The sequence below is a fragment of the Mustela lutreola genome, chromosome 14 (assembly GCF_030435805.1).
Source record: "Mustela lutreola isolate mMusLut2 chromosome 14, mMusLut2.pri, whole genome shotgun sequence".
Lineage (NCBI taxonomy): Eukaryota > Metazoa > Chordata > Mammalia > Carnivora > Mustelidae > Mustela > Mustela lutreola.
The window spans coordinates 48,866,856-48,892,292 of record NC_081303.1 but is presented as its reverse complement, the minus strand read 5'-3'; the positions used below and the strand labels follow the sequence as shown (position 1 = coordinate 48,892,292).

General features: G+C 51.3%; 1 protein-coding gene and 1 pseudogene across 2 annotated transcripts in view; one reads left to right on the top strand and one right to left on the bottom strand.

Annotated features, from left to right (window-relative positions):
• Nucleotides 1-6,581, bottom strand: part of ADORA1 (adenosine A1 receptor) — a 31,400-nt gene extending 24,819 nt beyond the window's left edge. Inside the window, exons 1-2 of one of the 2 annotated variants that reach the window (XM_059146798.1) lie at nt 6,364-6,581; nt 5,097-5,494 (exon numbers count right to left, since the gene is read on the bottom strand). In XM_059146798.1, coding sequence (XP_059002781.1) covers nt 5,097-5,437 — 341 coding nt within the window. In that variant the 5' untranslated portion in view covers nt 5,438-5,494; nt 6,364-6,581. Of the gene's footprint in view, nt 1-5,096; nt 5,495-5,843; nt 6,149-6,363 lie in introns of those variants that run through there. The other variant, XM_059146797.1, reaches the window with a different exon arrangement.
• Nucleotides 6,582-7,832: 1,251 nt separating this feature from the next.
• Nucleotides 7,833-23,208, top strand: LOC131814457 (large ribosomal subunit protein uL6-like; annotated as a pseudogene).
• Nucleotides 23,209-25,437: the final 2,229 nt, after the last annotated feature.

Below are 25,437 nucleotides of genomic sequence, written 5' to 3'. Positions count from 1 at the left end.
GCAGCCTGAGTACTTAATAGAGGAGACTGGCCCGGTCCAGGGGGAGAGGGGGGCAGAGACATCCTCCCGGAGGAGGGACTGTGTTAGCTGAAACCTACAAGATGAATGAAAGGACAATCCAATATTTTACCCTCATAAAATTCTTACAAAACGGCTCTTATTGACATAGGGAAATACTTACAATACAGCAAGTAAATAAAGTGGGATAGAGAGCCACACATGCTCTCCACCATGTAAAATTATATTTTTATCTATCTATCTCTCTCTCTCTCTATATATATATATTTAGAGATACAGATATATATGGAGATACATGTGGAAAGATTTTCTGGAACACCAAAATGTTAACACTAGTTATCTGTAGGTGGTAGAATTACTGGTGACTTTACCATCTTTCTTCTTCCCTACATTTCTCAACATTTTCTCCATGAGCATGGATTCCATTCATGCTGAGAAATAAATATCAAGTGTCAGGGCACGGCCTCCAAGATTCCACCCCATGACCCTTGGCCAAAGGCTTCTCTAGAAGGCATCATGGCCATTCCCCTGCTTCCAAGCAGCGCTAACTCCTGGAGTACTAGCACAGGAGACACTCTGGTTATCAAAAAAGACCCAGGCTCACCACTGTGGGAAAGGCTGACTTGATTCCTAACAGCAAACGGGTCCTAATCTACCAGATTTCTCCCCTGCCCCAGCATGCTGGCCTCCAGCACTTTCTGCTGGGCTCTCCGGGGTCAGCGGCCCAGTTGGGCAGGCCTCCAGCTATGGACAGAGGTAGGCTGGCCTGGGGCTCCACTGCCCACTGGAGGGAAGGTGAGGAAATCTGAGAGGGAGGCACCCAGCACGGCCGAGCTGAGTGCAGAGTCCACTGGCAAAGATCAGAGGAGAAAAATCACCCCACTGGCAGCCTTGAGGAAAGTCCTCCATAAATCCCACAGCTTTGTGGGTCTGATTCAAGATACCTGCAGGCCCACCGCTCAGAGACGTCTGTTAGACAAGCCCAGATTCAAATCCTGTCTCTGCTCCTGACAAGATGTTTGGGCAAATCACTGAACTCCCCTGGCCCTCAGACTTCAGTGTATCTACAGAAATGTCTACAGAATGGGGATAGCAATGCTGTCTGCGAGTGAGAGGCCAGAACACTAAATACGATGAACCATGTAAAAAACAAACAAACAAACAAACAAAAACACGTAGCACTGTGCCTGACTCAGAACCCCTGGGAACTAGAAAATACAACCCAACACACCCCTTGCATGATCTCAGCACCACACCAGCCCGAGTGGCGATAAGGAAGAACCATAGAGTTAGAGTTGAAAGGATGCTCAGAGGCCTCAGATCTAGTCCCATCACCTAACGGATGAGGTGAGGGTGGGGCTCAGAGAGGTTGAATATTTCAGCCAAGGATGCACAGCTAGGTAGTAACAGAGCAAGGCTCAAACTCAAGGTTTTCTGACTCCCAGAAGCCTACCACCCTTTCACGCCACCCCAGCCTCTCTGGCCAGAGACAGCCCTGGCTCAGGGCTCCTTCCCACAGACAGGGCTTTGGTCGGGGAGCCCCCTGTTGGCACCCCACCCCATAACCAGCCCCCTGGAGTCACAGGGCCGCCAAAGAAATTCAGGGTGAGGGGTGGTGGATAAACACTGGAGATTCCCTAGAAGTAGGAGCTCTGGGGGAACAGGGTTTGGATTACCAGGCATGCAGAGGTGCTATGCAAAAAAGATACAAAACACATGAAAATGACCACACGTTATTGATGAATCAACAGTTTGAGCTCGCTCTTCTTTCTTTCTTTCTTTCTTTCTTTCTTTTTTTTTTTTTTTTTTTTTTTTTTTTTGGTAACTCGATCATACTATGTGATGTGAAGCTTTTTTCTCTCTTGGCGTTGTGCCAAATGGAATGAAATAAAATTTGTGGTTGGCTGACCAAACCACACTTTGCTTGGTGAGGGGCCCAGGCTCACTTCTGTCACCCAGCCACCCCACAGAAGCCTCCCCAGCGCTCAGGCACTAGTACTCCCCAGTGTCCGCGGCATCTGCCTCCGTCTGGCTCATCAGGGCAGCAAGCCCAGTGCAGGGGGACCTTCGGCTGAGAGATATTCTCCCAGGCCCAGCAGACTGCTGACTCTAACTCATCCTCTTTCTCCTATAGGGGGACAGGGAAGGGATGGGGCATGGTCTGGAGTGACCCAGCCCATCAACCCAGGCTCCAGGATCCTGGCCTTAGGAGCTAGACCCCAGCTGCCTTTCTCTCCCTGAGGGGACTCCTGTCCAGCAGCAGGACCTCCCAGGCACTGCTGGGGCGTGGCTCCAAAGGAACGGCCTGAGCTGTCGGGGCAGCTATGGTCAGATCCCTGAAGGAGAATGCAGGGGAGGTTCCCAGCAAGGAGGTTAGAGGTCAGACATCTGGAAGGCCTGATGGAGGCTCAAGCCGGTTAGCTCTGAAAACTCATCCAACTCAATCGACATTTACTGAGTGTCTGCCTTGTGCCAGACACTGAGCTAGGCGTTCTGGAGAATTTGCAGAAATGGACAACATGCACCGGCTGCTCAGGTCACTGCCTTGAACACACTGGCAAGCCACCAAGGAGGAAGAGACATGTATAAGTATAACGTAGCAGTATTTTGAAACCTCCCTGGAAATGCGGCGTGCGTGTGCGTGTGCGTGGTGTGTGTGTGCGCACATGCGCATGTTGGCGGGAGGGCATGTGCGTGGCTGCAGGAGTGTGCAAGTGTGCGTGGGGTGCGGCGCCCGGGCTGGCTTGTTCACACCCACTTTGAGCCAGATGTTAATAATGTTAATAAAGCTACACACATAAACATACCGCTTATGGCTTGTAGGTAATACTAAGTGCATCATATCATGCTAAGTGTTTCATATGTAGGAGTTTATTATCTTCTTCCCATCATTTTAGGAAGAAGGTACTACTATTTTTTAAATGATGTTTATCATTTTATAGTTTTAAGGAGTTTATTTATTTACTAATGAGCGAGCACAAGCAGGACAGCGGGGGCTCGATCCCAGGACTCTCTGATCATGACCTGAGCCGAAGGCAGATGCTTCACCAACTGTGCCACCCAGGTGCCCAAAGAAGGTACTTTTACTAATGTACCCTTTTGTAGATGAGGAAATTGAAGCTTCACAAGGTGAAAAAGTGGCTTCCCCAAGGGCACACAGCTAGGAACTCACAGCAAGGATTTGAGCCCAGGCCTGTATTCTTTGTCTCTAGGCACCCCCCTGCCTTGGCCCTCAAAAGGCAACTCCCCAAGACTCCCAGCTCCTGGAGGCTGGAGCAAGGAGCAACCACAGCTGCCTCCTGGAAGACGGAGCCTGCGGTCCTGCCGCCTCAGCCACCCCCACCCCCACTCCCACAGGGCGAGTCGGGCACATTCTGCAGGCTTGTGACCTCTGTCACATCAGGATCAGGCCTTGGGTTCACCTTGGCACCCGCTCAGCAAACAAGATTTCTCGAGCAGCCCTCCTACATCTGCATATCTGAGTGAGTTTCCTAATGTGGCAACACTTTGCTAGAATGGCCCGGCTGGGAGGCCCAGGCGGCCCTAATGGGCTGAGACTGGCTTCCTCTGCACAGCCCAGCCACGGCCTGGGACGAATGGCAGCAGGAAGGCACCTCCACAGCCACGCCCACGGGTGGCTCCAAGGCCTCCTTCTCTCCCTCCCCCTGTCCCCTGAGCAGCAGTTTTCACCCACCTCCCCTGGGAACAGGGAGGCTGTGAGGGAGGTACACAGGGCATGGGGACTGGCGTATCATATCGGCGCGGGGCCAGGGAGAGTCAAGAAGGAAGGTGGGCAGTGGAATCTAGGCTGTGCTCCCACCCGGCTTCAGGAGACCCCCTGGGTCTTTCCAAAGTTTCTCCTTTACCAGCTCCTACTCCACCTCCCTTAGAGGCTCGTGAGGAGGCTAGGGGAAAAAATGTTGCACGAAGAAAAGCTTTGAAAAGGTAAACGTGCGCAAATGTAACACACCCGGGAGAAATGTGGGCGCCTAGGCCTGCCCGGGGAAGTTGCCAAGTGAGGCCAGAAGCCCCGTGTCCCAGCTATGGAAGCTACTCTGGGGATGGCAGGTGCCAGAGCTGGCCGGAGCTCCCCAGTAGAAAGGGAATCTGTTGGTGACCAGACCAGACCCGGTAGAAAGGGAATCTGTTGGTGACCAGCGGGCCTCCCGAGAGTGTCCCAGTGGGGCTGGCAAGAGACTGGCCGTGAGCCCAGGCATTCACTGGCACTTGGTAGCCCAGGCACTGCCTGGTGACGAGATTGCGGCCTGGCAGGCCCCAGCGTGGATGGGACGCCTGCCTGAGGACCGCCACTCTCAGGCCACCCACCCTGGCACTGCCTGGACCCAGCATCAGCTCTTCAGCAGTGACCGGCAAAGTCACACAGAGCTTAGCCACAGAATGGGGGCTTCAAGACCAGGCACCAGCATCTCCCCCCACTCCTGCCTGCAACCGAGATCCCGTGAGTGGAAGTTGGTCAGAGGTGATCAGACCGCTAGGCTTCCACGGGACAGCCGAGGAGGGTGGAGCTGGCTGCCACAGAGCCAGAAACACGAGAGCTAAAGAGTGTGTTCAGGAAGCCTGTAGGGGTCTCTAGCTGGAGCAGCAGCTCTCTTGTCCCTGGGAGGTCACCATCCTGACACCTTCACCCCACTCTAGCCATCTGCTTGGACCCTTCCCCATCCCCACATGGGAGCTTGGTTTATTCCCACCCAGTGCTCACTGTGATTGTCTTGGTGGCCCCCTCCAATCCCCCACCCCAGGCTGGACAGGCAGCCTGGGCTTCCCTGGCCACACAGGAGAAGCAGCTCAGGAGAAGCAGCAGCAGCCTCGGCTCTGGGGTCCTGGGCACTCCCAGGTTCAAATTCCTCCCACTACTCAGCCCCCTCCCCACCCCCACTTCCACTGAGGCTCAGCACTGTAGAGGGGATAGGAAGGCAGAGTGAGGGCTGGGGCACAATGGCCCAGGGACTCAGTGGCTTCCATGGGGTCTTCTGCTCTACCTTTTATCCTCTCTCAAGCCACCCAGCCTCGGGCGCAGGGTGGGGCACCACGGGTCCCTTCAGCGGCTCTGGACTCACCGGAGGGGGATCTTGACCCGGAGGTAGCGGTCCACGGCGATTGCCAACAGGGCCAGGATGGAGCTCTGGGTGAGGATGAGGACAGGGCAGGCGACCATGAGGCAGGTGTGGAAGTAGGTCCGTGGCCCAATGTTGATGAGGATGGCGAGTGGAATGACCAGAGCGCCCACGGCCACATCAGCCACCGCCAGCGAGACGATGAAGCAGAAGGTGGCATCCCGCAGAGCCTGGTTCACCTTCACTGCCCAGATCACCAGCACGTTCCCGGGCACAGAGACCAGGGCGATGAGCACCTCGATGCCAATGTAGGCGGCCTGGAAGGCCGAGATGGAGGGCGGCATGGCAGGCGCAGGCCAGGCACATCAGCAGCCAGGCACCGAAGGTCTGGAGGCAGGCACCTGTGGTCACAGAAGCCTGGGGTGGGGAGGCCTGCCTGGGAGCTGCAGGGGGAGCCCCACCAGCTAAGAAACTCCGCTGTCCTCTGGAGTGTTACCCCAAGTGGCATATACATAGAGTGCCTGCCCAGGCTGGAGGGAACCCTCCCTGGCCCTTTTTCTGCCTAATCTTTGTCCCCTCTCTTTATCATCCCCAGAGGTTCCATTCAAAAACTTAAAATAGCAGTGCTCACTCCTCCATTAGCTTTTTTATCAGGTGTGAGGCAGCTCCCGGCTGGCACACACCCCCCACGGGGGTCCCTGTGCCTGGCTCTGCCCACCCAGCCCGCAGAAGAGGCCACAAGGAGCTCACCATCCCGCCCGCTGGCCACCAGGGGGTCCCGGAGGCAGTGCCCAAAGTTCTGGGCACCTGGCGGCGCGCAGTGCTGCCGGGCCGCGCCGGGCAGGGCTGGGCTCTAGGCACCGCGAACGGCGGCTCATCGTCCTCGGGCTCCCGCCGCAGCTCTCCCAGCCCGGCCTTTCAAGCAATCACATGGTGTGGCGGAGGCTCAGCCCCCGGCGCTTTTAAAGAGGTAGCACCCCTATGTCGCACCTGGGACGGGGCTGGCAGGCGCGGGGCTGGAGGACCGACCGAGCCCAGCCGCAGATCGCGGCGCAGACGCCCCTTTGCCCGCCGGTGCGCACACGTGCCTGGCGCCACCCACCCCAGCCGCGGCTGGCTCCCACCTCTCAGCAGCATCTGGTCCCGCTCCAGGGACCCTCCCAGGCCAGCGACTCTCCCCCGCTCCTGCCCCAAAGGGCGTTCTGGTCGCCCCTCTCGGCCCTCTCCTGCATCCTCATTGCGGAGCCACGGAGGCGAGGCACAGACTTACCCAAGGTCACCAGGGCTAGCAGAGCTCCTAGCCACCTGAAGGGCTGTGTCCGAGCGCCCTCCCCGCTCGACGCCTTCGGCAGCCGCCCGCTCCGGGGATGCCTGCACCATCCAGGGCCAGCCTGTCAGGTCCAGGGGGATGGTCGCTGGCTGGGACTCCACTCGGGCGCCGGCGCCTCCGTCGCCCCCGGCTCGGGAGCTGAGTGACAACCCGGCTCCGCACACCGGGAGGGGGCGGGGGCGGCGGCAGCACCCGCGGGCCCCTCCCTCCTCGCCCTCCGTCTCCTCCCCCACCCCCTCCTCTAAACAAAGGAAGTGATTCTGGGTGAGAAAAGCTGGGAAAATGTGAGCTTTTCGCAGGGTCTGGTGTGTGAATCCAGACTCAGGAGTGGACAGACGGGAAGCCTCCGTGTGTTCACTGGCTCGCTTCTCAATGCGAGATGCCCGGAGCCCCGGTCTGGCCTCAGGGGACCCCTGCACCTGGCAGCGGCCTGGCCTCTCACCTGCAGGGCTCCCCCCACCACCACCAGGACCTCCTCCCAGCTGTCAGCTAGAAGCAGCCCCTACCCTCCACCCCCCCACCCCCACACCCCCCCACCCCCCCACCCCCCCACCCCACCCCCCACCCCCACCCCCCCACCCCCCCCACCCCACCCCACCCCCCGCACACACGCTCCTACCCCTCACTGCTGAAACCCTGCTCTCCCATGAAGCCAGCCCCTGCCTATTCTCAGAAACTAACGTCCTTCCACAGCACATTACTTTGTAGGCTCTGTCCTGAGTCATTATATTCCTTTCTCCTCTATCTTTTAGAACTGCTTGTTCACCTATTACAAATGAGGGCACTGGGACTGAGAGGAGTGACCTCTCTTCCTAAGATGATCTCTGCCACTGTCACTCCCTCTTGTGCCCCTTTTCTTTCCTCCTCCTCCTCCCTCTTCGTGACACAATACCTAAGCCAAAAGGTATCCAGTCCAATCCCTTCATGTTATAGATAAAGAAGCAGACTCGGGGAAGGAGGGGACTTCTGCCAGATCGTACAGCAAAATCCCAAGGGGGTGAGAGTCAGAAACCAGGCTGGAGACTCCTGACTCCTGTCACAGTGCTCTCCACACTGTGCCCCATCCTGATCCCTCCCTTGGCTGCCTCCTGGTGCAGTTACAGTTTAGGAGGCCTACTGGGACCCACCGAGGGCCACCTGGGGGCAGACCCTCACCCAGAACACTGTGTCTTGCCGAGACTCTGACCTAAGAAATCCTTGTTCGTGAACATTGGAAAAAGGCTTGGGAGGGCAAAGAGAGTCGGGCTGTCAGGCAAAGAGAATCAGTGCCATCCGGCCAACACCCCGGCCCCTATGGGCACCACCCCCTTGTTGGGTCTCCGGATCTCCAGAAAAATGTTCTGCCCAGAGGAGGGTGAGCATAAGGCTTCTGTGGAGGGGGGGAGTGGTCTGGCTGAAGCACAGTGGGGATGGGCTGGGGCTGGAAGCTGAGCAGCCTGAAGGAGGTAAGGGCAGGTTGAGTCTTCCTGGGGGAGGTGGAAGAAACTGAGCTTGGGGAAAGATCACTTCCATTTCTGCCTTCAGGGAGAGCAAGGAATCTGTGCCTTGGGCAGTCAAATTGCAGTCTTACCCAGAGCCCAGCTGGAGAAAGGGGGTAGTACCCACTTTCTTTTCCCTTCCTTTCCCTCCGATTCCTCTGCAGACTTCCTCAACACTCCCAATGACATCCCGACATTCTGCTTACTCCCCATGCCACGTGAACATGCCAACCTGTGTGTCTGTCCCCCTGCCTTGAACCCTTGTCTTGGCCCAAGTTCTTTTGGGATCAAGGCTGTCTTTTGATTTTCACTCAGCCCCCTGATTTTCACTCATGTAGCTGATAGAAAACCTCTGCCCCCCCCCCCCAAGACCCAGGCAGGTCCAGCCTGGGGGGCGGGGGGAGCGGGGGAGCGGGGAGGGGATTGAATCACCCTATCCAACCTTCTAGCATCTTCTGCTCTGGAGGGCACCTGAGCCCACCCCCTATTCTTCCTACTGTGGGTGGTTGATATGTAGTGGCTATGTTTGTGTAATACCTGTAGATCGTTTGTTTTTCTTCAGTTCTAGGTAAAATGAACCCAAACCCTCTTCCCTGCTTTCCTCTTTCTTCTCCCTCCCTCCCTTCCTCCCTCAACCTCTGCCTGTTCCGGGGCCAGGCCTCCTGGGGGATTAGACTGGCCTGTTTGAGAACTGAGCTGGCCCAGTCAGCGATGGCCCAGAGAGTTGTTCTGGGAAAAAACACACCATCTCCTCAGAGTCTTCTGGGCAGGAGGGAGTGTGGGAGTGTCTATGGCCAACACAACACTCCTGGACATCAAAGCCGTTTGGTGACGTGAAAAGAGCACTTAATTAAGAGTCACAAGAGCTGAAAGCTGACTTCTAGGCCTTACTCGGCCACTCCCTGGATGCGTGGTCCAGGCAAATCATGTTTCCTCCCTTGGCTTCCGTTTAGCCATTGGCCAGCTTAGACAACTGACATCTTTCATCCTCTCCAGCTCCAAAAGCTGGTTAGTTCATTCCAAGGTGGGAAACGTAGCCAAGGTGGAGACCATGGGTGCTGTGGCTTTCCACCTAGAAACACTGTGAGTCCTTGCTACTCCATCTGGAGCAGATTCCAGGACTAAGAGGAAGAGAGTTTTGTGGCAGGGGAAGGGGGTCGTTGGAGGTCTATAGTGGGAAAACGACCGTGTCGGAAAGTATAGGCGCAACACGTCGAACAAGATATCCAGAATTTACATTGAGCCAAAAACTCTTCTGGCTTTCAAAGTATGTCCAGGACCATCAGACGGGACGACCCTCCCTATGGGGTCTACTCGTGCATGACCCTCCATGCTTTCCCCCGACTTGAACAGCTGAGTCTTGGTTTTCTCATCCATAAAATGGGCATATAAATACCACCTCACCGCAATTGCGAGGGCTTTGTGAGCTGACTTATGGAGAGTGGCTAGCACAGAAATTTTCTCCACACGGCAAGTAGGCAGCACCAGGTGGTGGGGTAGTGTCGGCAGTGGAAGGAGTAGGGGAGTGCAGAATTCTAGAAATTGCTCGGTGTGGCTAGTTGTGCTAAATCCCACAGGGACCCGATTTGGGGGCCCCTAAAGGGACCCAATGAAAAGCTTCTATTTAGCATGCGGCTCTGAGAGTAACATAATATCACAGTGAGTCTAAATGCTCCCAGGGCCTACATTCCTCCCCTCTCCCCTTTACCTCTTGATCCTCCTCTTTCCTTCCACCTGGGCTTCTCCAGGCCCCTCCCCCGTGCAGTCTCTGTGCTGACGCAGGGGTGTAGAGAGAAGACGGAGGGCTGAAGTGTAGCACTCCTGAGGGGCAAACATCCATGCCCCCCTTCCTAGAATTCTCCAAACTAGACAAGGGAGGGCCTATCCAAGGAGGGAAGCCATTCCCAGGGACGGGGCAGGGTAGCAAGGATGGGGTAGCAAGGCCTCCAGAGAAGCCTGGGGGACTGGATGAGGTTTTAAGATGTGTCGCTTTCCCTTTCCAGCAGGCAGGAGGTTATTTTGGTCCCTCTGGTGTTTCTCAACATTGTTCCCGGCGGTATGGTATGTGCGCAAGGAGAAGGGGGAGGAGGGCGGCACCAGGGTGGGCAGGTTGGAGAGGGAGGATTTCTGGATGGCTGGGAAGCCCCTGGCCTTTCCCCTGGGGAGCCCACTTCCAAGGCCCTGTGGTGACTTCCCCCAAGTTCCCTCCCTCTTCAGATATGGAATGTAGGTCTCTCTGCCTCCTCATCTCTTCTCCCCTCTCCCAGGTCAGAGGCTCCTGTTGGGGAGATGCTGGGGAAGGAGCTTCAGTGCGGCCTGAGTATCCCCGGCGTGCCTGTATGCTCGTGAGGGCAAGGGATGCATGGGTTGGGTCGGGGCTAGTTAGTCCAAGTTCCTCCAGACAGCGCAGAGCTGTTCCTGAAGGAGGATGTCACTTTCATGTCTTTGTCAGCCTCATTGTTCCTTTGTTCATTCATTCATTCTTTTACCCTATTCAACAAACATTTATTGCACCCCTCTTTTGTATCAGAAAGTGAGCTGAGCCCTGGGGATAGAGAGATAAGAAAACTGAAGTCTCCCCCATGATTTCCAGAAAGCTCCAATCAGGTGGGGAACACCGGTTTGAGCAATATCCATGCCTCCTGCGAGGATCAGGATGTCTTTCCAACCTGGCTCTTTCCTCCCCATGCTCTCCCCCTTCCTTCTGCCCTCGTCTTGTTGAATTTCAGCAGGGATGAAAAAGAGCTTAAAATGCCAGGCCCAGAAGAGTGACTGGCAGCCCTCTCCCCAGTGGCGTTGGGGTGGGCAAGTAGCACTAGGAGCTGAGGACCCTTCAGGGCTTGGCAGAGCCCCTCCCCCCAAGGCTGGGAAGGAGGGTCAGGTCTTGGAGGCTCGCAAAGCCACCCATACTTCAGCTAGAGGATCTGTGCTCTGACTAATCTTACAGGTGGCTTCCTGGTGTGAGATTTTATTTGAATATAAGATTTAATGGGCTCTGGGGCTTTAAAAAACTTGAAAATCTGAAGTTCAACCCAACAGGTTCGTGGTATAGATAAGAAAACCGAGACCCAGAGGGGCAATAAACTTGGTCAAACCCACCCATGAGATGGGACAGAGCCTGGTGCCAGGGGGAGACATCCAGAAATGAGCCCTGCCCCAGCCCCTGGCCCCATGGATCACTCAGGGAACCCCTTGAGCACCAGCTCTTCAAACTCCGGTTGGTGTTCACAGCCTTCCCCGCTCATCGGGGGGAGGAGGTACTGCTAGCACACTAGGCAGAACCAACATCGAATGGGTACATACTTCCATGAGAATAAAGGTGCGCCAGGTACACAGCAACTGTTTATAAAGACGTGCATTACGTCCCATATAGAGCATCCCATTTAATGGCAGGTAGCAAAGCCATTGTCAACTGAAGCCTGGTGAGGTTCAACGGAAGCCACCTGGCAGAGCTGGGACTGACCCAGATGTGCTGTGTTTTACTCCTGGAAGGATGAGTGAAGGTGGGGGGGGTGATTGGAATCACTGAACCCATTGGTCTGGAAGGAGCTCCTGGAGAAGAGACTCTCCAGCCGCCTCGTCCATTCATCGGCTTGCACAACTAGTATTTATTAGGGACCTACGATGAAGATGGCACTGTTCCAAGGTGCTGTCCAAGAGCTCAGAGTGTGGCACCCAGAGGACAGGACTAGCGTCAAACCTACTCAGAATTAGCTAGAGCTCCAGGGGGTATGTTCCAGATGCCACAGAGAAGGAAGAGAGCTCACTGGGCCAGCCCGGCCTGGGGGCCTTGGAGGAGGAGCCGGATGCTCTGAGTTTGGGGAGAAGTGCTTGGCATGGGGGCGGTGTTTCTGAGCAAGACCAGGGCTGTGGCTAGGGTGCTGACCTCAGGCTGGGCAGCAGGGTGATAGCTGAGGGCCATGCTGCTGGTGGCCCCCTGGGGGAGGCTGAGAAGACTCGCATGGGCCATGCACCCAGTTGAATCCAGAAGGCCTCAGCCCCAGTCACAAACACCCCCTCCCCCAGAGCACTAGGTGAACCCCAACCACTCACCTAGTCCTTCTAAGGCTTGGTCCTTCTTTCCATAAAAGTGGAATAATTACTGGGGCGCCTGGGTGGCTCAGTGGGTTGGAGCCTCTGCCTTCTGCTCAGGTCATGATCCCAGGGTCCTGGGATTGAGCCCGGCATTGGGCTCTCTGCTCAGCAGGGAGCCTGCTTCCTCCTCTCTCTCTGCCTTCCTCTCCACCTACTTGTGTCCTCTGCCTGTCAAAAAAAAATAAATTAAATCTTAAAAAAAAAAAAGAGGAATAATTACATTACCTGTTTTATTTGTTCAAAAGTGCTTTTCAGGGTGTAAATCACTAGACAGATATCAGGACCTGCGCTATTAGTGATGGGAAGCCTCCAGGCATTTTTGAGCAGGAGGCGGAAGGATCTGAAAGATGCTTTGGAAAGACCGTTCCGCGGACCAGAGCGGAGTGGATTGCAGGAGGGAGAGGTACAACAGGAGGACCTGTCTTGGCCAAATTTTAAAAGCCAGACCTAAGAGGAAGCTGTGGGAGCAGAGAAAATGGACAAGAGAGATGTCACATGGGACTCCCAGGCTCCTTGGCCAGTGACGCAGAACAGCCGGGGAGAGCGATGACTTGGATTTCTAGCTGGGGCTCCTGGGGAGTGCTGGAGACTTCGAGATGGACAGGAAGCAGGAGAGGCAGCTTTCAGGGGCGGGGCGCGGGAGGACAGGTTGCTTGGGATGTGCTTAAGGGGACATCCAGGCGCAAGGGCGTGCAGGCTTGGGGACATGACCCAGGAGACGGTCAGAGCTCCAGCTGGGTTGCCTCCATCAAGGGAGGTCAGAGCTCTGGGAGAGAGGAGACCGCTCAGGGGGAGCTTGCGGAAGAAAAATTGGAAAGAAGCTGGCTGTGCCCATGGCACCGCACGGGGAAGAACAGCCAGAGGGAGGAGCAGGGTAGCAGGTGTTTCGGGAGGAAGGGTGCTGAGTGGTTCGGGCCTGGAGAGCAGCCGTGAAGGATCTGAGGGGGAAGTGATAGGATTTGGTGACAAGAGGGGGGAGGAGCGGGGGGAGAAGCACTATCTCCAGAGTTAGCGCTGGAGCAGGTAGGAAAGGGGGCGGGGGTGCGGGTGCAGACAAGGCTTTGAAAGAGAGTGGCAGGGAGGAGAATAAAAGATGGACTGTTAGCTGCAGGAGAGTGGGGTCACAAAGAGGTTGGTTTTAGGCGGGAGATCTGAGCATGCGCACAGCCTGAGGGAGCGAAGCAGGGGCAAGGAAGAAATGAATCAGAGCGAAGAGGAACCCAGAACAGACCCCACTTGTCAAGTCTCCGAAGTGGTTGGTGACAACCGGCTGGGCACGGAGCTCTGGATGCTCACAGACCTGGAGGTACATCTCCACCATCTCCAAGCCCCTCCCTCCCCGCCACACTGAGTGTTGAGGGCAGGCCCCTGGGCCTTCTGCCCCAGCCTATCTCTCCCCCACTCCCCACCCCACCCCCACCCCCACACAAGACCGAAGCCAGCGGTTTGCCTAGTCAGGCTGTGCACCAATTAAAGACTCAGCCTTCTCCATTCACCAGCAACTCCTCACAGGGCAGCCCATGGCCTGGATCCACACCTGACCCCAGCCCACAGGGTGCCAGCCATGGATTTTTTGGTTTCTGTGGCCGGGACTGCAGCCAAAGATGTACCTCTGTGCCATCCCCCTACACCCTGCCACTGCCGGGAAGACCCCGAGTGGGCTCTACCATGTACCAGACTCATTAGAGCTGCCCGCACAGCCCACCCCATCCTACCATGTTCCCCACCTTCCTGGATTCCCCAGGCACCATCTCCGGGATACAAGGGCACGGATCCCCAGCTTCCTGTCCTCACACTGAGCAGAAGGGGAAATCGAGGCAGGGGTGCTCCTGTGGCTTCTGTTGTAGGTCAGGCAGGGTAGATTCCAGATTCCCTGATGCTTGCCTAGTCCTTCCTGCACATCCAACTGTTCCCCTGCCCCTCAAGAAAGAGAAGTATACCTGTTAACCTTCTGTATGTTCTGAGAACGAGAAGAGGGCCAGGAAGATTGGAGAAAAGAGAGAAGGAGGGGCAGAAGAAGAGTTTCTAGATTAAATTCAGGACACCCAGTTGCATTTTTTAAAGCAGTTTTATTGATCCCTAACTTACCTATCATAAATTTCCCCCATTTAAAGTGTACAACTCAATGATGTTTCAGCATAATTACAGAATTGTGCAGCCATCACCATCGTTTGAGAACACTTTCGTCACCCTCAAAAAAAAAAAAAAAAAAAAAACCCCTTGCACTCATTAGCATTCGTTGCCCAACCCCTATCCTCTCCTACACAGATCCAGGCAGTTACTAATCTGCTCACAGTCTCTGTGGGTTTTCCTCTTCTGGAGCCTTCGTATGAATGGAACCATACATGCAGTCCTCTGTGGCTGGCTCCTTTCAGTTGGCCTAAGGTCTTCAGCATTCACCTGTGTAGTACATGTGTCAGTACTGCATTCTTTTTGAGGACTGAGGAATATTCCAGCCCATGTCTGTACCACACTGTGTTGACCCACTCATCGGCGGGTGGACATCTGGGTGGTGTCCACGTTGAGGTTATTATAAACAATGCCACTATGAAATTCCTGTATGAGTTTCTGTGTGAACATGTGTTTTCACTTGTTTTGGGGAGATACAGACAGAAAGAGGGGCCAGACCACGTGCCTGGACCTTTGTCCCATCTATCCAAGGCATCGTCCTGCTGCCTGCTGCAGAAGCTCTCATGATCCCCCTTCACAGGTTAAAACACAGAGGCTCAAAGGGAGGCCTGAGACCACCAAAGGCTGATATTGAAACAGGTCTCCCATTCAGGTCCATGGTTCTTTGCAAAACATCCCCCAAGGGAACAAAATATCTGGAATTTGAAAAGCAGCATAACCAGTGTGAACAGTCACCTTGTCGCGCTGAATTCTTCATCAGGTGCTTTGGGGACTGTGTCCTGGGGGTGGGGGAGGGCAGGGCAGAAGAAGCTGAGAAGCTGAGCTGAGCCTTCTTGTAAGGAAAGAGCTGGAAAGCCCGCCCGCACACAGGCTTCCACAGAGATCCATCGGCTGACGGAAGCTCCGCCCAGCAGGGATGGGAGCCAGGAGTCCAACCACTAGGCACTGACTCCGTGGTTGCACAGCAGCATCCAAATGGGGCCACATTCTTGGGAAAAGAACAGACAAGAGACCTTTGAAAAATCTCAGGCTTGGCCACAGATCCTGGCTTCAGCCCATTCTCTCAGCTCATCTCACCCTGATTTTAAGCAGATCTCTGAATGCTGCTCAGGGTTTATTCCATTCACGTCTGCCTTGCCGTTCTGCCCCGAGCCCAAGGCTCTGTCACCAGAGAGCCCTGGGTCGTGTGGAAAAGCTCTTTGCAGTAAGTGCATTTTCCTAAAGTCAGGGCGGAGGGGTGGGCTGTGGCCTGGGCTCCGTGCATCTTCTAGGGGCCCACCCCAAAGCCCCAAATTCCAGGCCAGAGGAATAAACAGGAGCTTGCTGGAATGCCCTCCACTCTATGGGAGCCATCCACTCTATCTGGTCAGGGGCAGGGGAGGCACAGAGGAGCCCTCCCGTTGCCAAGATTTTCCATTGTAACCTCTGTCTGCGACCCGCAATTTAAGACAGGCTTCATCCAGGACTGAAAATGGGTTTCTAGCGCCTAGCGGAGCTCAAGAAACTTTTACTGAATGCTGAATGTCCAGAATAACAAAGTACAAGAGAATAGGAAGAGAGTCTAGCAACACTTTATTGTCTAAAACTCATTTAACTCCCACAGCTTTGCTGATGAAGTATTTCCCATTTCTCAGACCAGGAAACTAAGGCTCAGCGTGGTGGGTGGATCCGTTGACCCATAGCAACGAGACCAAAAGAAACCGCCCCGCTCGGGGCTGTTGCCTGGGCCTCGGGCTCCCCCTGCTGGCCGGACGGTAGTCTGGGCGTGGAGCGAGGAGCTGCCCTGGGCTGCGCCCGTTCCCGCTCCTCTCGCTCTCCCGGCTCTGTGCGGGATTCCTGAGGCTGGGACAAGAAGCCGTACCTGGGCTCAGGCTAGGGCAACTCGCAGGTGCGCTGCGCCAGGCGTCACGTCAGGTGGGATGTCCCACGGGCAGAATGCACCAGGCCAGAGGGAGACACAGTCCGAGCCCCACCCCAAAAACTCGACCCCCACCCCCACCCCCGGCTCCATGGCTCTGTCTTGCTCAGACAGAAAGCTCTAAAATAAGACCAAGAGGCCTGGGGTCTAGGCAAGCCAGCAATTCTGCCCACGCAGAGGGAATGGGGAGACGCCTGTCTCATGATGCCCCGCCCAAAGTGCTTGGTTCCCTTTTTTCCAGGCCAGGTGTCCTAAACCAGCCCAAAGGGATGAGATTGTCCTATTGCAGAAAAACCCCCGAGAAAAGGATTTTCTAGCTTCCTTTACCTTCTACCCTATCTCATCTAACTGCTCTTCGTTCTGACAATGAAAAAAGCTAATTTAGGCCCATCCCAGTTCTTGCTGTTTCTGGAAATGGGAGGAGTGCTGGCTCTCCGTAAGCGTTTTGCTCAATCACTTCTCCTCAAAGGTTATGGGTTTGGTCTCTTGTGCCAAACAAATATGACATCAAATCTTCTGTCCCTTCTTAGTGTCTGACTTCGAGAATGTTACTTAGCCAAGAAGCCTCAGTTTTCTCACCTGTAAAATGGAAGTTACTATACTTTCATAGTGGGCTGTTGGAAGGATACAGGGAGAAATTATGAAATCAATAGCCCTGTGCATACAGTAAGTGTTCTGTAAATGTTACTGATAATTATCACTATATTCATAGTTCCCTTCCCTTACCTTTCCTATTCTTCACTTAACTAAAGAGAGATGGGGTGGGGGGTGCAGTAGGCAGGTGGGAGTTTGGGGCGTAAAAGCATGGACTGTCCTCTCATGTGTTCAGGACTTCCCAACCTGGTCACCTCATTGCGCTCCTCTCCCTGGTTGCAAGGGGAGGGGTGGCAGCTGCTTCCCTCCCCTGCCTGGGCCCTGACCCAGCCAAAGGCCTGGCACAGCTGCTGGAATGGCCCACATGCCTCGGGTTTAGGGCTAGGTAGCGGACAGCTGGGGATGGGGGAGGAAGGCAAAGGGGCAGAAAAGGAACCCTCGACTCCCGCACCATGTCCACTTATCCTGCTGCTCCCGAAGCCCTTCAGGTCAGCCTGGGGCCTCTGACCTCCGTCCTGCCCCAATCTCCCTGGTGGGCGGGGGGGTGGGGGTGGGCAAGAGGAACTCTCCCTCTTTTCCTCCCTTACCCTCTGCCCTCTCGTGCCTCCTCTCCATGGCTGAACCCACCCACCCCAGCGCACCCCCGGCCCCAGCTCCCTCTCCAGCCCACGTGCTGCCCAGCTGTCACCGGCCTTGAGCTGGGCACTCCGCCTGCCTGCACCACTCATGAATCGCCAGCAGAGCCTCCACCTGTTCCCCTCGGTCTGAGCAGCAAGGCTATGTGGCCCCATCTGTTGTCCTCCATCCAGGATTCAGCACAAGAGACTACACTTCAAAACCCTCAGCTTCCACCTGCCGGGATGGGGGTGGGGAGCACTGGCTGAGAGGCAGGGACTGAATCAGTGGCATCGTCATCTCCTGGATGGAAGAGCTTCACCACCGGGCTCCCCCAGTACCGTCTGAAACAGCCTACATACCAGCAGGGGCGGGGTGGCGGGGGAGAAGCAACAAGCCCCCTCTTCCCAAAAGAACATTTGTATATTTAGCAGCATTCTCTTATGAACGTTTCGTTTCTTCACAGACAGCGCCTGAATCTGGGCTGGTCAGTGTACAATGCAAGCAGAAAGATACAACAGGGGCAACATTTAATTCATTTAATTAATGTTTTGTTACACAAGCAACACGTGAATGCAGTTTCCTTGATTAAAACAAAAAATGAAACCACTGTAGTTCAGGCTCTGATTCCCTTCCATTGGTCACCCCAAATTCACACTTTTTCTCCTAAACAGAGAGGTGATCACTGGTACCAGCTAGGCTGATAACAGCCTAGCTGTATGTAGCCATAGAAAATACAAGGTACTATCATGTGGGTTTGGGTTTTGCTGTTTTTTTTTTTTTTTAATGTAAGTTGTAACTACAAATATTCTGCAACTAAATTCACTTAAAAAAAAAAAAAGTCTTATCTACCTAAGCTGGTACCTACATATCTACAACAATATCCTTATTTTTTAAGATTTTATTTATTTATTGAGAGAAAAAGAACTCACATGACAGCACAAGCAGGGGGAGTGGCAGGCAGAGGGAGAAGCAGCTGAGCAAGGGTGGGGTATGTGGAGCTCAATCCCAGGGCCCTGGGATCATGACCTGAGCCAAAGGCAAACACTTAACTGACTGAGCTATCCAGGTGCCCCTATTAATCCTTTAAATGATACATAATATTCTGAGCATAGACACATCATGATTTCCTTAGCTATTTCCCTATCAATAGACATTCAGGTCGTCTCTGTTTTCCTTCCCTTACAAACACTGAGTCCCTGTCATAGGCTTGAGCCTTCTCTCATAGTCCTGCCCATCCTGTGTTCCTACCCCTTGGGGGCAAGAAGGTTAACCATTTACACTGTTTTAAGGGTACAAAAATAGCAAAAGTAACCTTAGGAGCATTTAATACCAATTCGTAGTCTTTTTTTTTTTTTTTTTTTTCAAAATCCTGGGTCCCTCTAAGATGACCTCCATATCAACTTGGGGACAAATTAGTGTTCTAGAAAACAGCTATGGTCAAGGAGATAGAAGGAGACACAAGATAGAATGGAGAGAGAGAAAGTGAAGAAGAGTGAACAGGGAGGAACAAGAAAGAGAAGTAAAAGATCCTGGCTATGACAGCACTCTGCCACAGGGAAAAACTGGAGCTGTCCAGCAGAAAGGAAATAGTTAAGTAAAACTTGGCATATCTATTCTACGGAATATTATGCAGCCATTAAAATGATAATTATGAAGACTATGTAGGAGCATGGAAAATGCTTCTGATATTAAGTTAAAAAGTAGACTACAAAATTAAAACTGCATTATGATTACAACTCTGAAAATGATGTGCGCATACAAAGATGGGAAAGGAATCTAGACAAATGAAAACAATCAGATTTGTTTAGGTAGCAGAATTGTGGGTACGCTATTATTATCACTTATTCCCATTACCATTGCCATAATATTGTTTTGTGCAATATAGGATTAATGCTAAATAGCAACAGGAAGAAGGAAGGGAAGGAAAATGAATAAAAGAGAAGGAGAGAGGGAGGGAGGAGGGCATAGACGGAGAGATGAGGCAGGGAAGCTGGAGTCAAAGTCCATGTTCTGGGAGTTGGACCATCTTCACAGCCATGTCAGCCATGGTGTCCACTCGGGCTCTTCCTCCAGGGTCTTTGGGCTGAAAGCAGTTTTCACCGTACACAGATGTACACCTCCCTCCTGCTCTTCCTCCATTATCTTTTTTTTTTTTTTAAGATTTTATTTATTTATTTATTTGACAGACAGAGATCACAAGTAGGCAGAGAAGCAGGCAGAGAGAGAGAGAGGAGGAAGCAGGCTCCCCACAGAGCAGAGAGCCCCATGCGGGCCTCAATTTCAGGACCCTGGGATCGTGACCTGAGCCTAAGGAGAGGCTTTAACCCACTGAGCCACCCAGGAGCTCCCCTCCATTATCTTTTTAAAGCTTACCAAGGAGATAGGGATACCAGGATCTCTCGGTCTCTTTTTTTTTTCTTTTGTAAGATTTTATTTATTCACTAGAGAGAGATACAGAGACAGAGAAAGAGAAAGAGAGAGAGTGAGCACAAGCAGGGGGAGCACCAGAGGGAGAGGGAGAAGCAAACTCATCGCTGAGCTGGGAGCCTGACATGGGGCTCAATCCCAGGACCTGAAGATCATGTCCTAAGCCACAAGCAGGCATTTAACCATCTGAGCCACCCAGGTACCCCCCCAAGCTCAGGATCTTAAGGGGCTCAGAGTCTAGTAGGTAGGAAGGGGGACATTGATCTATAAGCAGTGACAATCAACAAATGCTCAACCAGAGATCTAATCTTGTGAAGCTGGAAGCTCTAGAGTCCAAGAAGCCCTCACAAACTGGGTCTCAAAGGATGGGCAGGAGATTAGCAGGCAGAGAAAAGGGGCTAGCATCCTAGGTAGAAGGCATATGAGCAAAGGCACTGAAACCTACACACACACACACACACACAGAGCACACACACACTCCCATTTGGCATGGCCAAACATAACTCAGGAGAAACAGAGACACGTGATGAGACCTTGAATTATTCAAGGGCAAAGAGAAGCACTGCAGTGTTTAATGCCTCTTGAGAGGATGAGGAAAGTGGGTGGTAAGCCAACGTGGAGAGAAGGACCATCAGTTGGGAGGTTACTTGAAGAGTTCTGATGGGAAAGAGCAGGACCCTCAACTGGGATGGTTAATGGGATGGGGACAGATTGGTTAACCTGAGAAATTCTTATGTAGAAATGATAGAGTATTATTTGTTTATGCAGTGAACATATTTTGAGGGTCTGCTATGGCATCAAGCATTCAGAGATGGAAGACAATCTCTGTCCTCAGACGGGAAGATGGACAGGGAGATAGATGGTTCCAGATCAATGTGAACAGTGCTGTAATAGAGGTAAGCCAGTGAGGGAGAGACCATGAGGGGCCAAGAGCATATGGAATGTGGGAAGGAAAGGAGGTCCTTCTAGATCCCCGCCTCAGATGCTGGGTGGACAGTGGGGCCTTCAGGAAGTGCCAGGCAAAGGTGTGTCTGCAGGAAGATGATGGTTGTGACTGGGACCTCTCTTGCTTTGCCCCTACCCTACTGAGAAGAACCAAATGTGGCTTAGGCTTCCTATTGCCTTCCCAGTTGAATGAATCCAATGGAAAGTACCTAGAATAGCTCCTGGCACAGAGTAAGTGCCCAACAAATGCTAACTTAAAAAAAAAAAAAAAAAAAAAAAAAAAAACAAGCAAAAAGTGCAGAAACTCAAAGCACGACCCATACTTATCAGGCCCGGCTCTCTCCATGAGACCAGGGAAACACTTTGGCCTCCTGGTCCCAAAAGACAGTCCACCAGAGACTTCTGACGAAACCAGACCTCAACCTCCCAAGAAGAGGTTGTTAAAAAGAGTGTGGCTATAAGCATGCAACAGAGCTCACTGCAGATGGACAGGGCTCCCACAGACAAAAGCAAAGATGGCGGCAGAAGGGTCTCAGCAGTTTAGTCCCATTGGCAGGAGTTGGCATGACATCATTTTTTTTTTTTTGAGTATGGACCGTGCACTTGGCAAAAATCACATTCATTACATGACTCCACAGAGCAAGTCACCAAAACTGAATTTTCTTTCTTTGTGGGCTTTTGCTGGTTCATTGGAAATTTGGAAGAAGATAAAGCGGAGTATGGAAACATCGTTTATGTTGATGCTATTGAGTGATGACATCATGGAAAGTTGTCAGAATGATTTATTGAACTGCTTTCCCGCCACAGAGAATTAAAAGGCTTTGAAGGACCCAACTAACTCATCAGACATCAGGCGGCTCACGTCTCACTGATGTGACAAGACTTGTAAACACTCCCATCTTGAAAGTAAAACACTGCTGATGCATTAGATGGAGGAGATACTCGCGCGGAACTTTAGCTGGACCCACAGACTAAGTGACTGACCACTGGCATCTGTTTTCCTTTCTTATTGCTTGACTACTCTGAGTGCAGTGAAACCACCAATGGTAAAGAAATGCAACGCTCTCTGATGGGTGTGACATCACCTTTTAGGAGAAATTCTTGGATTTTGCTAAGTATGAGTTTTGCTCCAAGTTTCTGGTTTTGGGGGTTTTTTGTTTTGTTTTGTTTTTTTGTTTTATATTTTTAAAGTTAACATCTACTGAGTGTTTATATATTCCCAGCACTATTCTTGGTGTCTTATGTGCACTTATTCATACACATTGTACAACAAATCTGTGGGGTAGTTTCTAGTATTAGTCTCATTTCCCGGTAGTAAAACAGAGACCCAGAGAAGTTGAGAAGCAAAACCTTTTAAGTGGGGGTGCCTGGACTCTGACCCTGGCAATCTGCCCTAAGTGCTCTTGGCCACTTTTCATAAACCTGAGGATGGATCCGAACCATGGAGCGTCAGCCCTACCAATGGGGCTTCATCTCCGGGGAACTTCTACGCTGAAAGTCAACTATGCCCATCAAGAGGACTTACTCTTCCTAGAATTTAAGAATGCACTGAATAATGCATCTGTTGTGTGGCCTAACTTTAGGTGATGTTTGGGTCCATTTCCTTCTTTCCATAAAACAACTGAGATTAACACTGAGAACAGTCACTAGCGATGTATACCCAGGGTCTATGCTGACACATACCTGACCGAAGGACATTCCACAGCTCCCTTTATTAAACACCTGTCCGCATGGACTTCACTGATATTCTCCAAGCTGACCCACATCTAGGACAGGTGCACAGGAGTGCACTCAGGTATCAACTATGTTAACTCGGTTTTGTACTGCTTTTATGTGGCTGTTAAAAATCCATACATTTGTTCAGCAGTCTTCACTATTGGTATTAATTTTTTTTAAGTGGTGGGCTTCAGAGGAGCCCAAATATAGCAGAGGAGTTTACTGATTGATCGTCTCACTAAAGGCAACTAAAAATACCAGATAAAACCACTGAAAACCTCTTTTGACTCTGCCTCATCGACTGCGAGAATGAAGACCTTTCTCAGCCATAGACTGCCAACGTTCCAGAACATGTTGACATCACTCTGATGTGCTGTTACTCTGATGGGCCCCAGAGGAGCCCTGCAAAGAGTCTTCAATCACATCACTGTAGAACGCAGTCTCCCTGGAAAGAAAAGAAGAGGCTTCGTCCTCCAAATGGTGGGACCTAGAAAAGAACTGGCTACCATCCACACTCTCTGTAGTCATGTACGGAACACAATCAAGGGCGTTACACTGGGCTTCCATTATAAGCTGAGGTCTGGGTATGCTCACTTCCCCATCAACGTCGTTACTCGGGAGAATGGTTCCCTGGTTAAAATCTGAAATTTCTTGGGTGACAAATAGATCCACAGGGTTTGGATGAGGCCAGGTGTTGCTTGTTCAGTATCTCAAGCCCAGAAATCTGAGTTAATTCTTGAAGGAAATGACATTGAACTTGTGTCAAACTCAGCTATTTTGGTTCAGCAAGCTACAACAGTTAAAAACAAGGATATCAGAACGTTTCGGGATGGTATCTATATTTCTGAGCAGGCTCATGAATGAGATCTAGGTCGTCCAGCTACAGAAACAGCAAAATGCCAGACAACTTTTCAAACTTATTTGTGGTATTTTAAAGATGCGTTGAAAGCCGTATTGACTTGGGGCTTTTTCTTAAAGCAAAACAAACCAAACCAACAAATAAAAACACCACTTTTTAAAATGCATGAATTAACTGGAAGAGAATGAAAGATGAATTTGGAAGCCTCAAGCCATGAAAGCAGAAGCCAGCGAGAATCTCACACTGATGTCAGCATTTACAATGAGCTTCAACTTTCACAAACTCACAGCGCGCTGGAGGGCTTGTCCAAGGTGAGGAGTTTAATGAGGGGGCTGCACTCCCAGCATAAACCTATAAACCTAGAGCTCAAAGCACAGCTTATTATAAGGGCAAATTAAAAATTAAGCCATGCTCTACCTACTTGCACTGAATAGAAGGCAAAAAAACATCTCTCGTGAGAATTAACAACTATCAGCTAGCCATTGAGCAGAGTTCCTGCCCAAATTCACACTATCTAGGTAGCCCAAATAATCATAGTTAAGAATTTACTTTTTGGGGGATCCTGAGCTGCCAGTGCCCTCAGGTGCTTGGCAGTTGGAAATGAGAAACAGTCTGGGAGGAAAACACTTTCAACCCAAATTAGAGAATTTCCACAGCCATAGTCCTAAGCAACATGAGCTTATGGTAAAAAAAACAAATCATAAAACACAAGGAAACAAAACCCCATGAGTGAGGTCCCAGAAGAAAAAAAAAAAAAATAGAAAGCATAGTGATTCACAGTCCTGGGTAATTTTGCCCTGCAGGGGGTATTTTTGGTTGTCACAACTGGAAAGGAAGAAATGTGAGTTACACGATCTAGCGTGTAGAGACCAGGGATGCTGTTAAACATCCTGCAATGCCCAGGACAACTTCCCACAATAAAGACTTGCCTAGCTCATAATACAAGGTCAAGAAGCCCTGAGACAGCAGAATCAAACCTGCAAAGTTTTTATTTTGGAATGATCAAAAATAGTACATTCAGAGGTGCCTGGGTGGCTCAATGGGTTAAAGTCTCTGCCTTTGGCTCAGGTCATGATCCCAGGATCCTGGGATCGAGCCCCACATCAGGCTCTCTGCTCAACAGGGAGCCTGCTTCCCTCTCTCTCTCTCTCTACCTGCCTCTCTGCCTACTTGTGGTCTCTCTCTGTCAAATGAATGAATAAAATCTTTAAAAAAAATAGTACATTCAATAAGTAAAGGTGCAGACTCAAAGACATTTAACATATGATTAAAAAGCAAGGGAGTATATTGTCAAGCAGATTTGGAGAAGAACCAAAAAAAAAAAAAAAATCTCAAAATGAATGAAGTAAAACAACTGAAATTTAAAAATTAGTGGCACAACCGGGTTTGAATTATCTAGCAAAATTGAAGATAGACGTAATCTGTGACCCAACAAGTTCATTCCTAGTATATAGCCTAGGGAAACTGCACATGCACTCCAACATACATATACAGTGGTGTACATACATACAAATACATATACCAATGTTCATAGCAGCATTGTTGAAAGGGGTTCCTCCTCAACAAGGGGGAAGAACTAACTCAACAAAATAGAATGAAAATGCATAATATAGTCATATAATAGACTACCTCACAGCAGTGAAAGTAAATGAACCATTGCTACAAACATGGATTAACTTTCAAAGAGCATGTGGAATTAAAGAAGCAAGACTCCAAATATATACAAATTATTAAAGAGAACAGACAAAAATGGACAGAGCTGCTAAAACTATAAAGAGAAGCAAAGACATTAATTACATTGAAGTCAGAGTGGTGGTTACCTCTTGTGGAGGTAGGAGTTAGAAATCATGAAAGGACACACAAGGGGCTTCTGGACTCTTGGTCATGTTCTATTTCTAGGGCAATTATTTGGAATTTATATCAGAATTAATGGCTAAGATGTGTGTTTATATTTTTCACACTTTTCTGAATTGTGTTGCATTTTCCCAATTAAAAAAAAAAGTTTTAAAAATGAAGTGGCAGGTTTAACAGCAAATTAGACAAAGCTGAAGTGAGAATTATTGTACTGTAAGACAGATCTGAAGAAATTATCCAGAATGCAGGTCAGATTCACAAGAGATGGAAAGTTCGACAGAAAAATTAAGTTGGAATCCTGGAAGGCATGAGAGAAAGAAGGAGTGACTTAGTATTTGAAATTAAATAGCTGACATTTTCTTAGGACTGAAGAATAGATA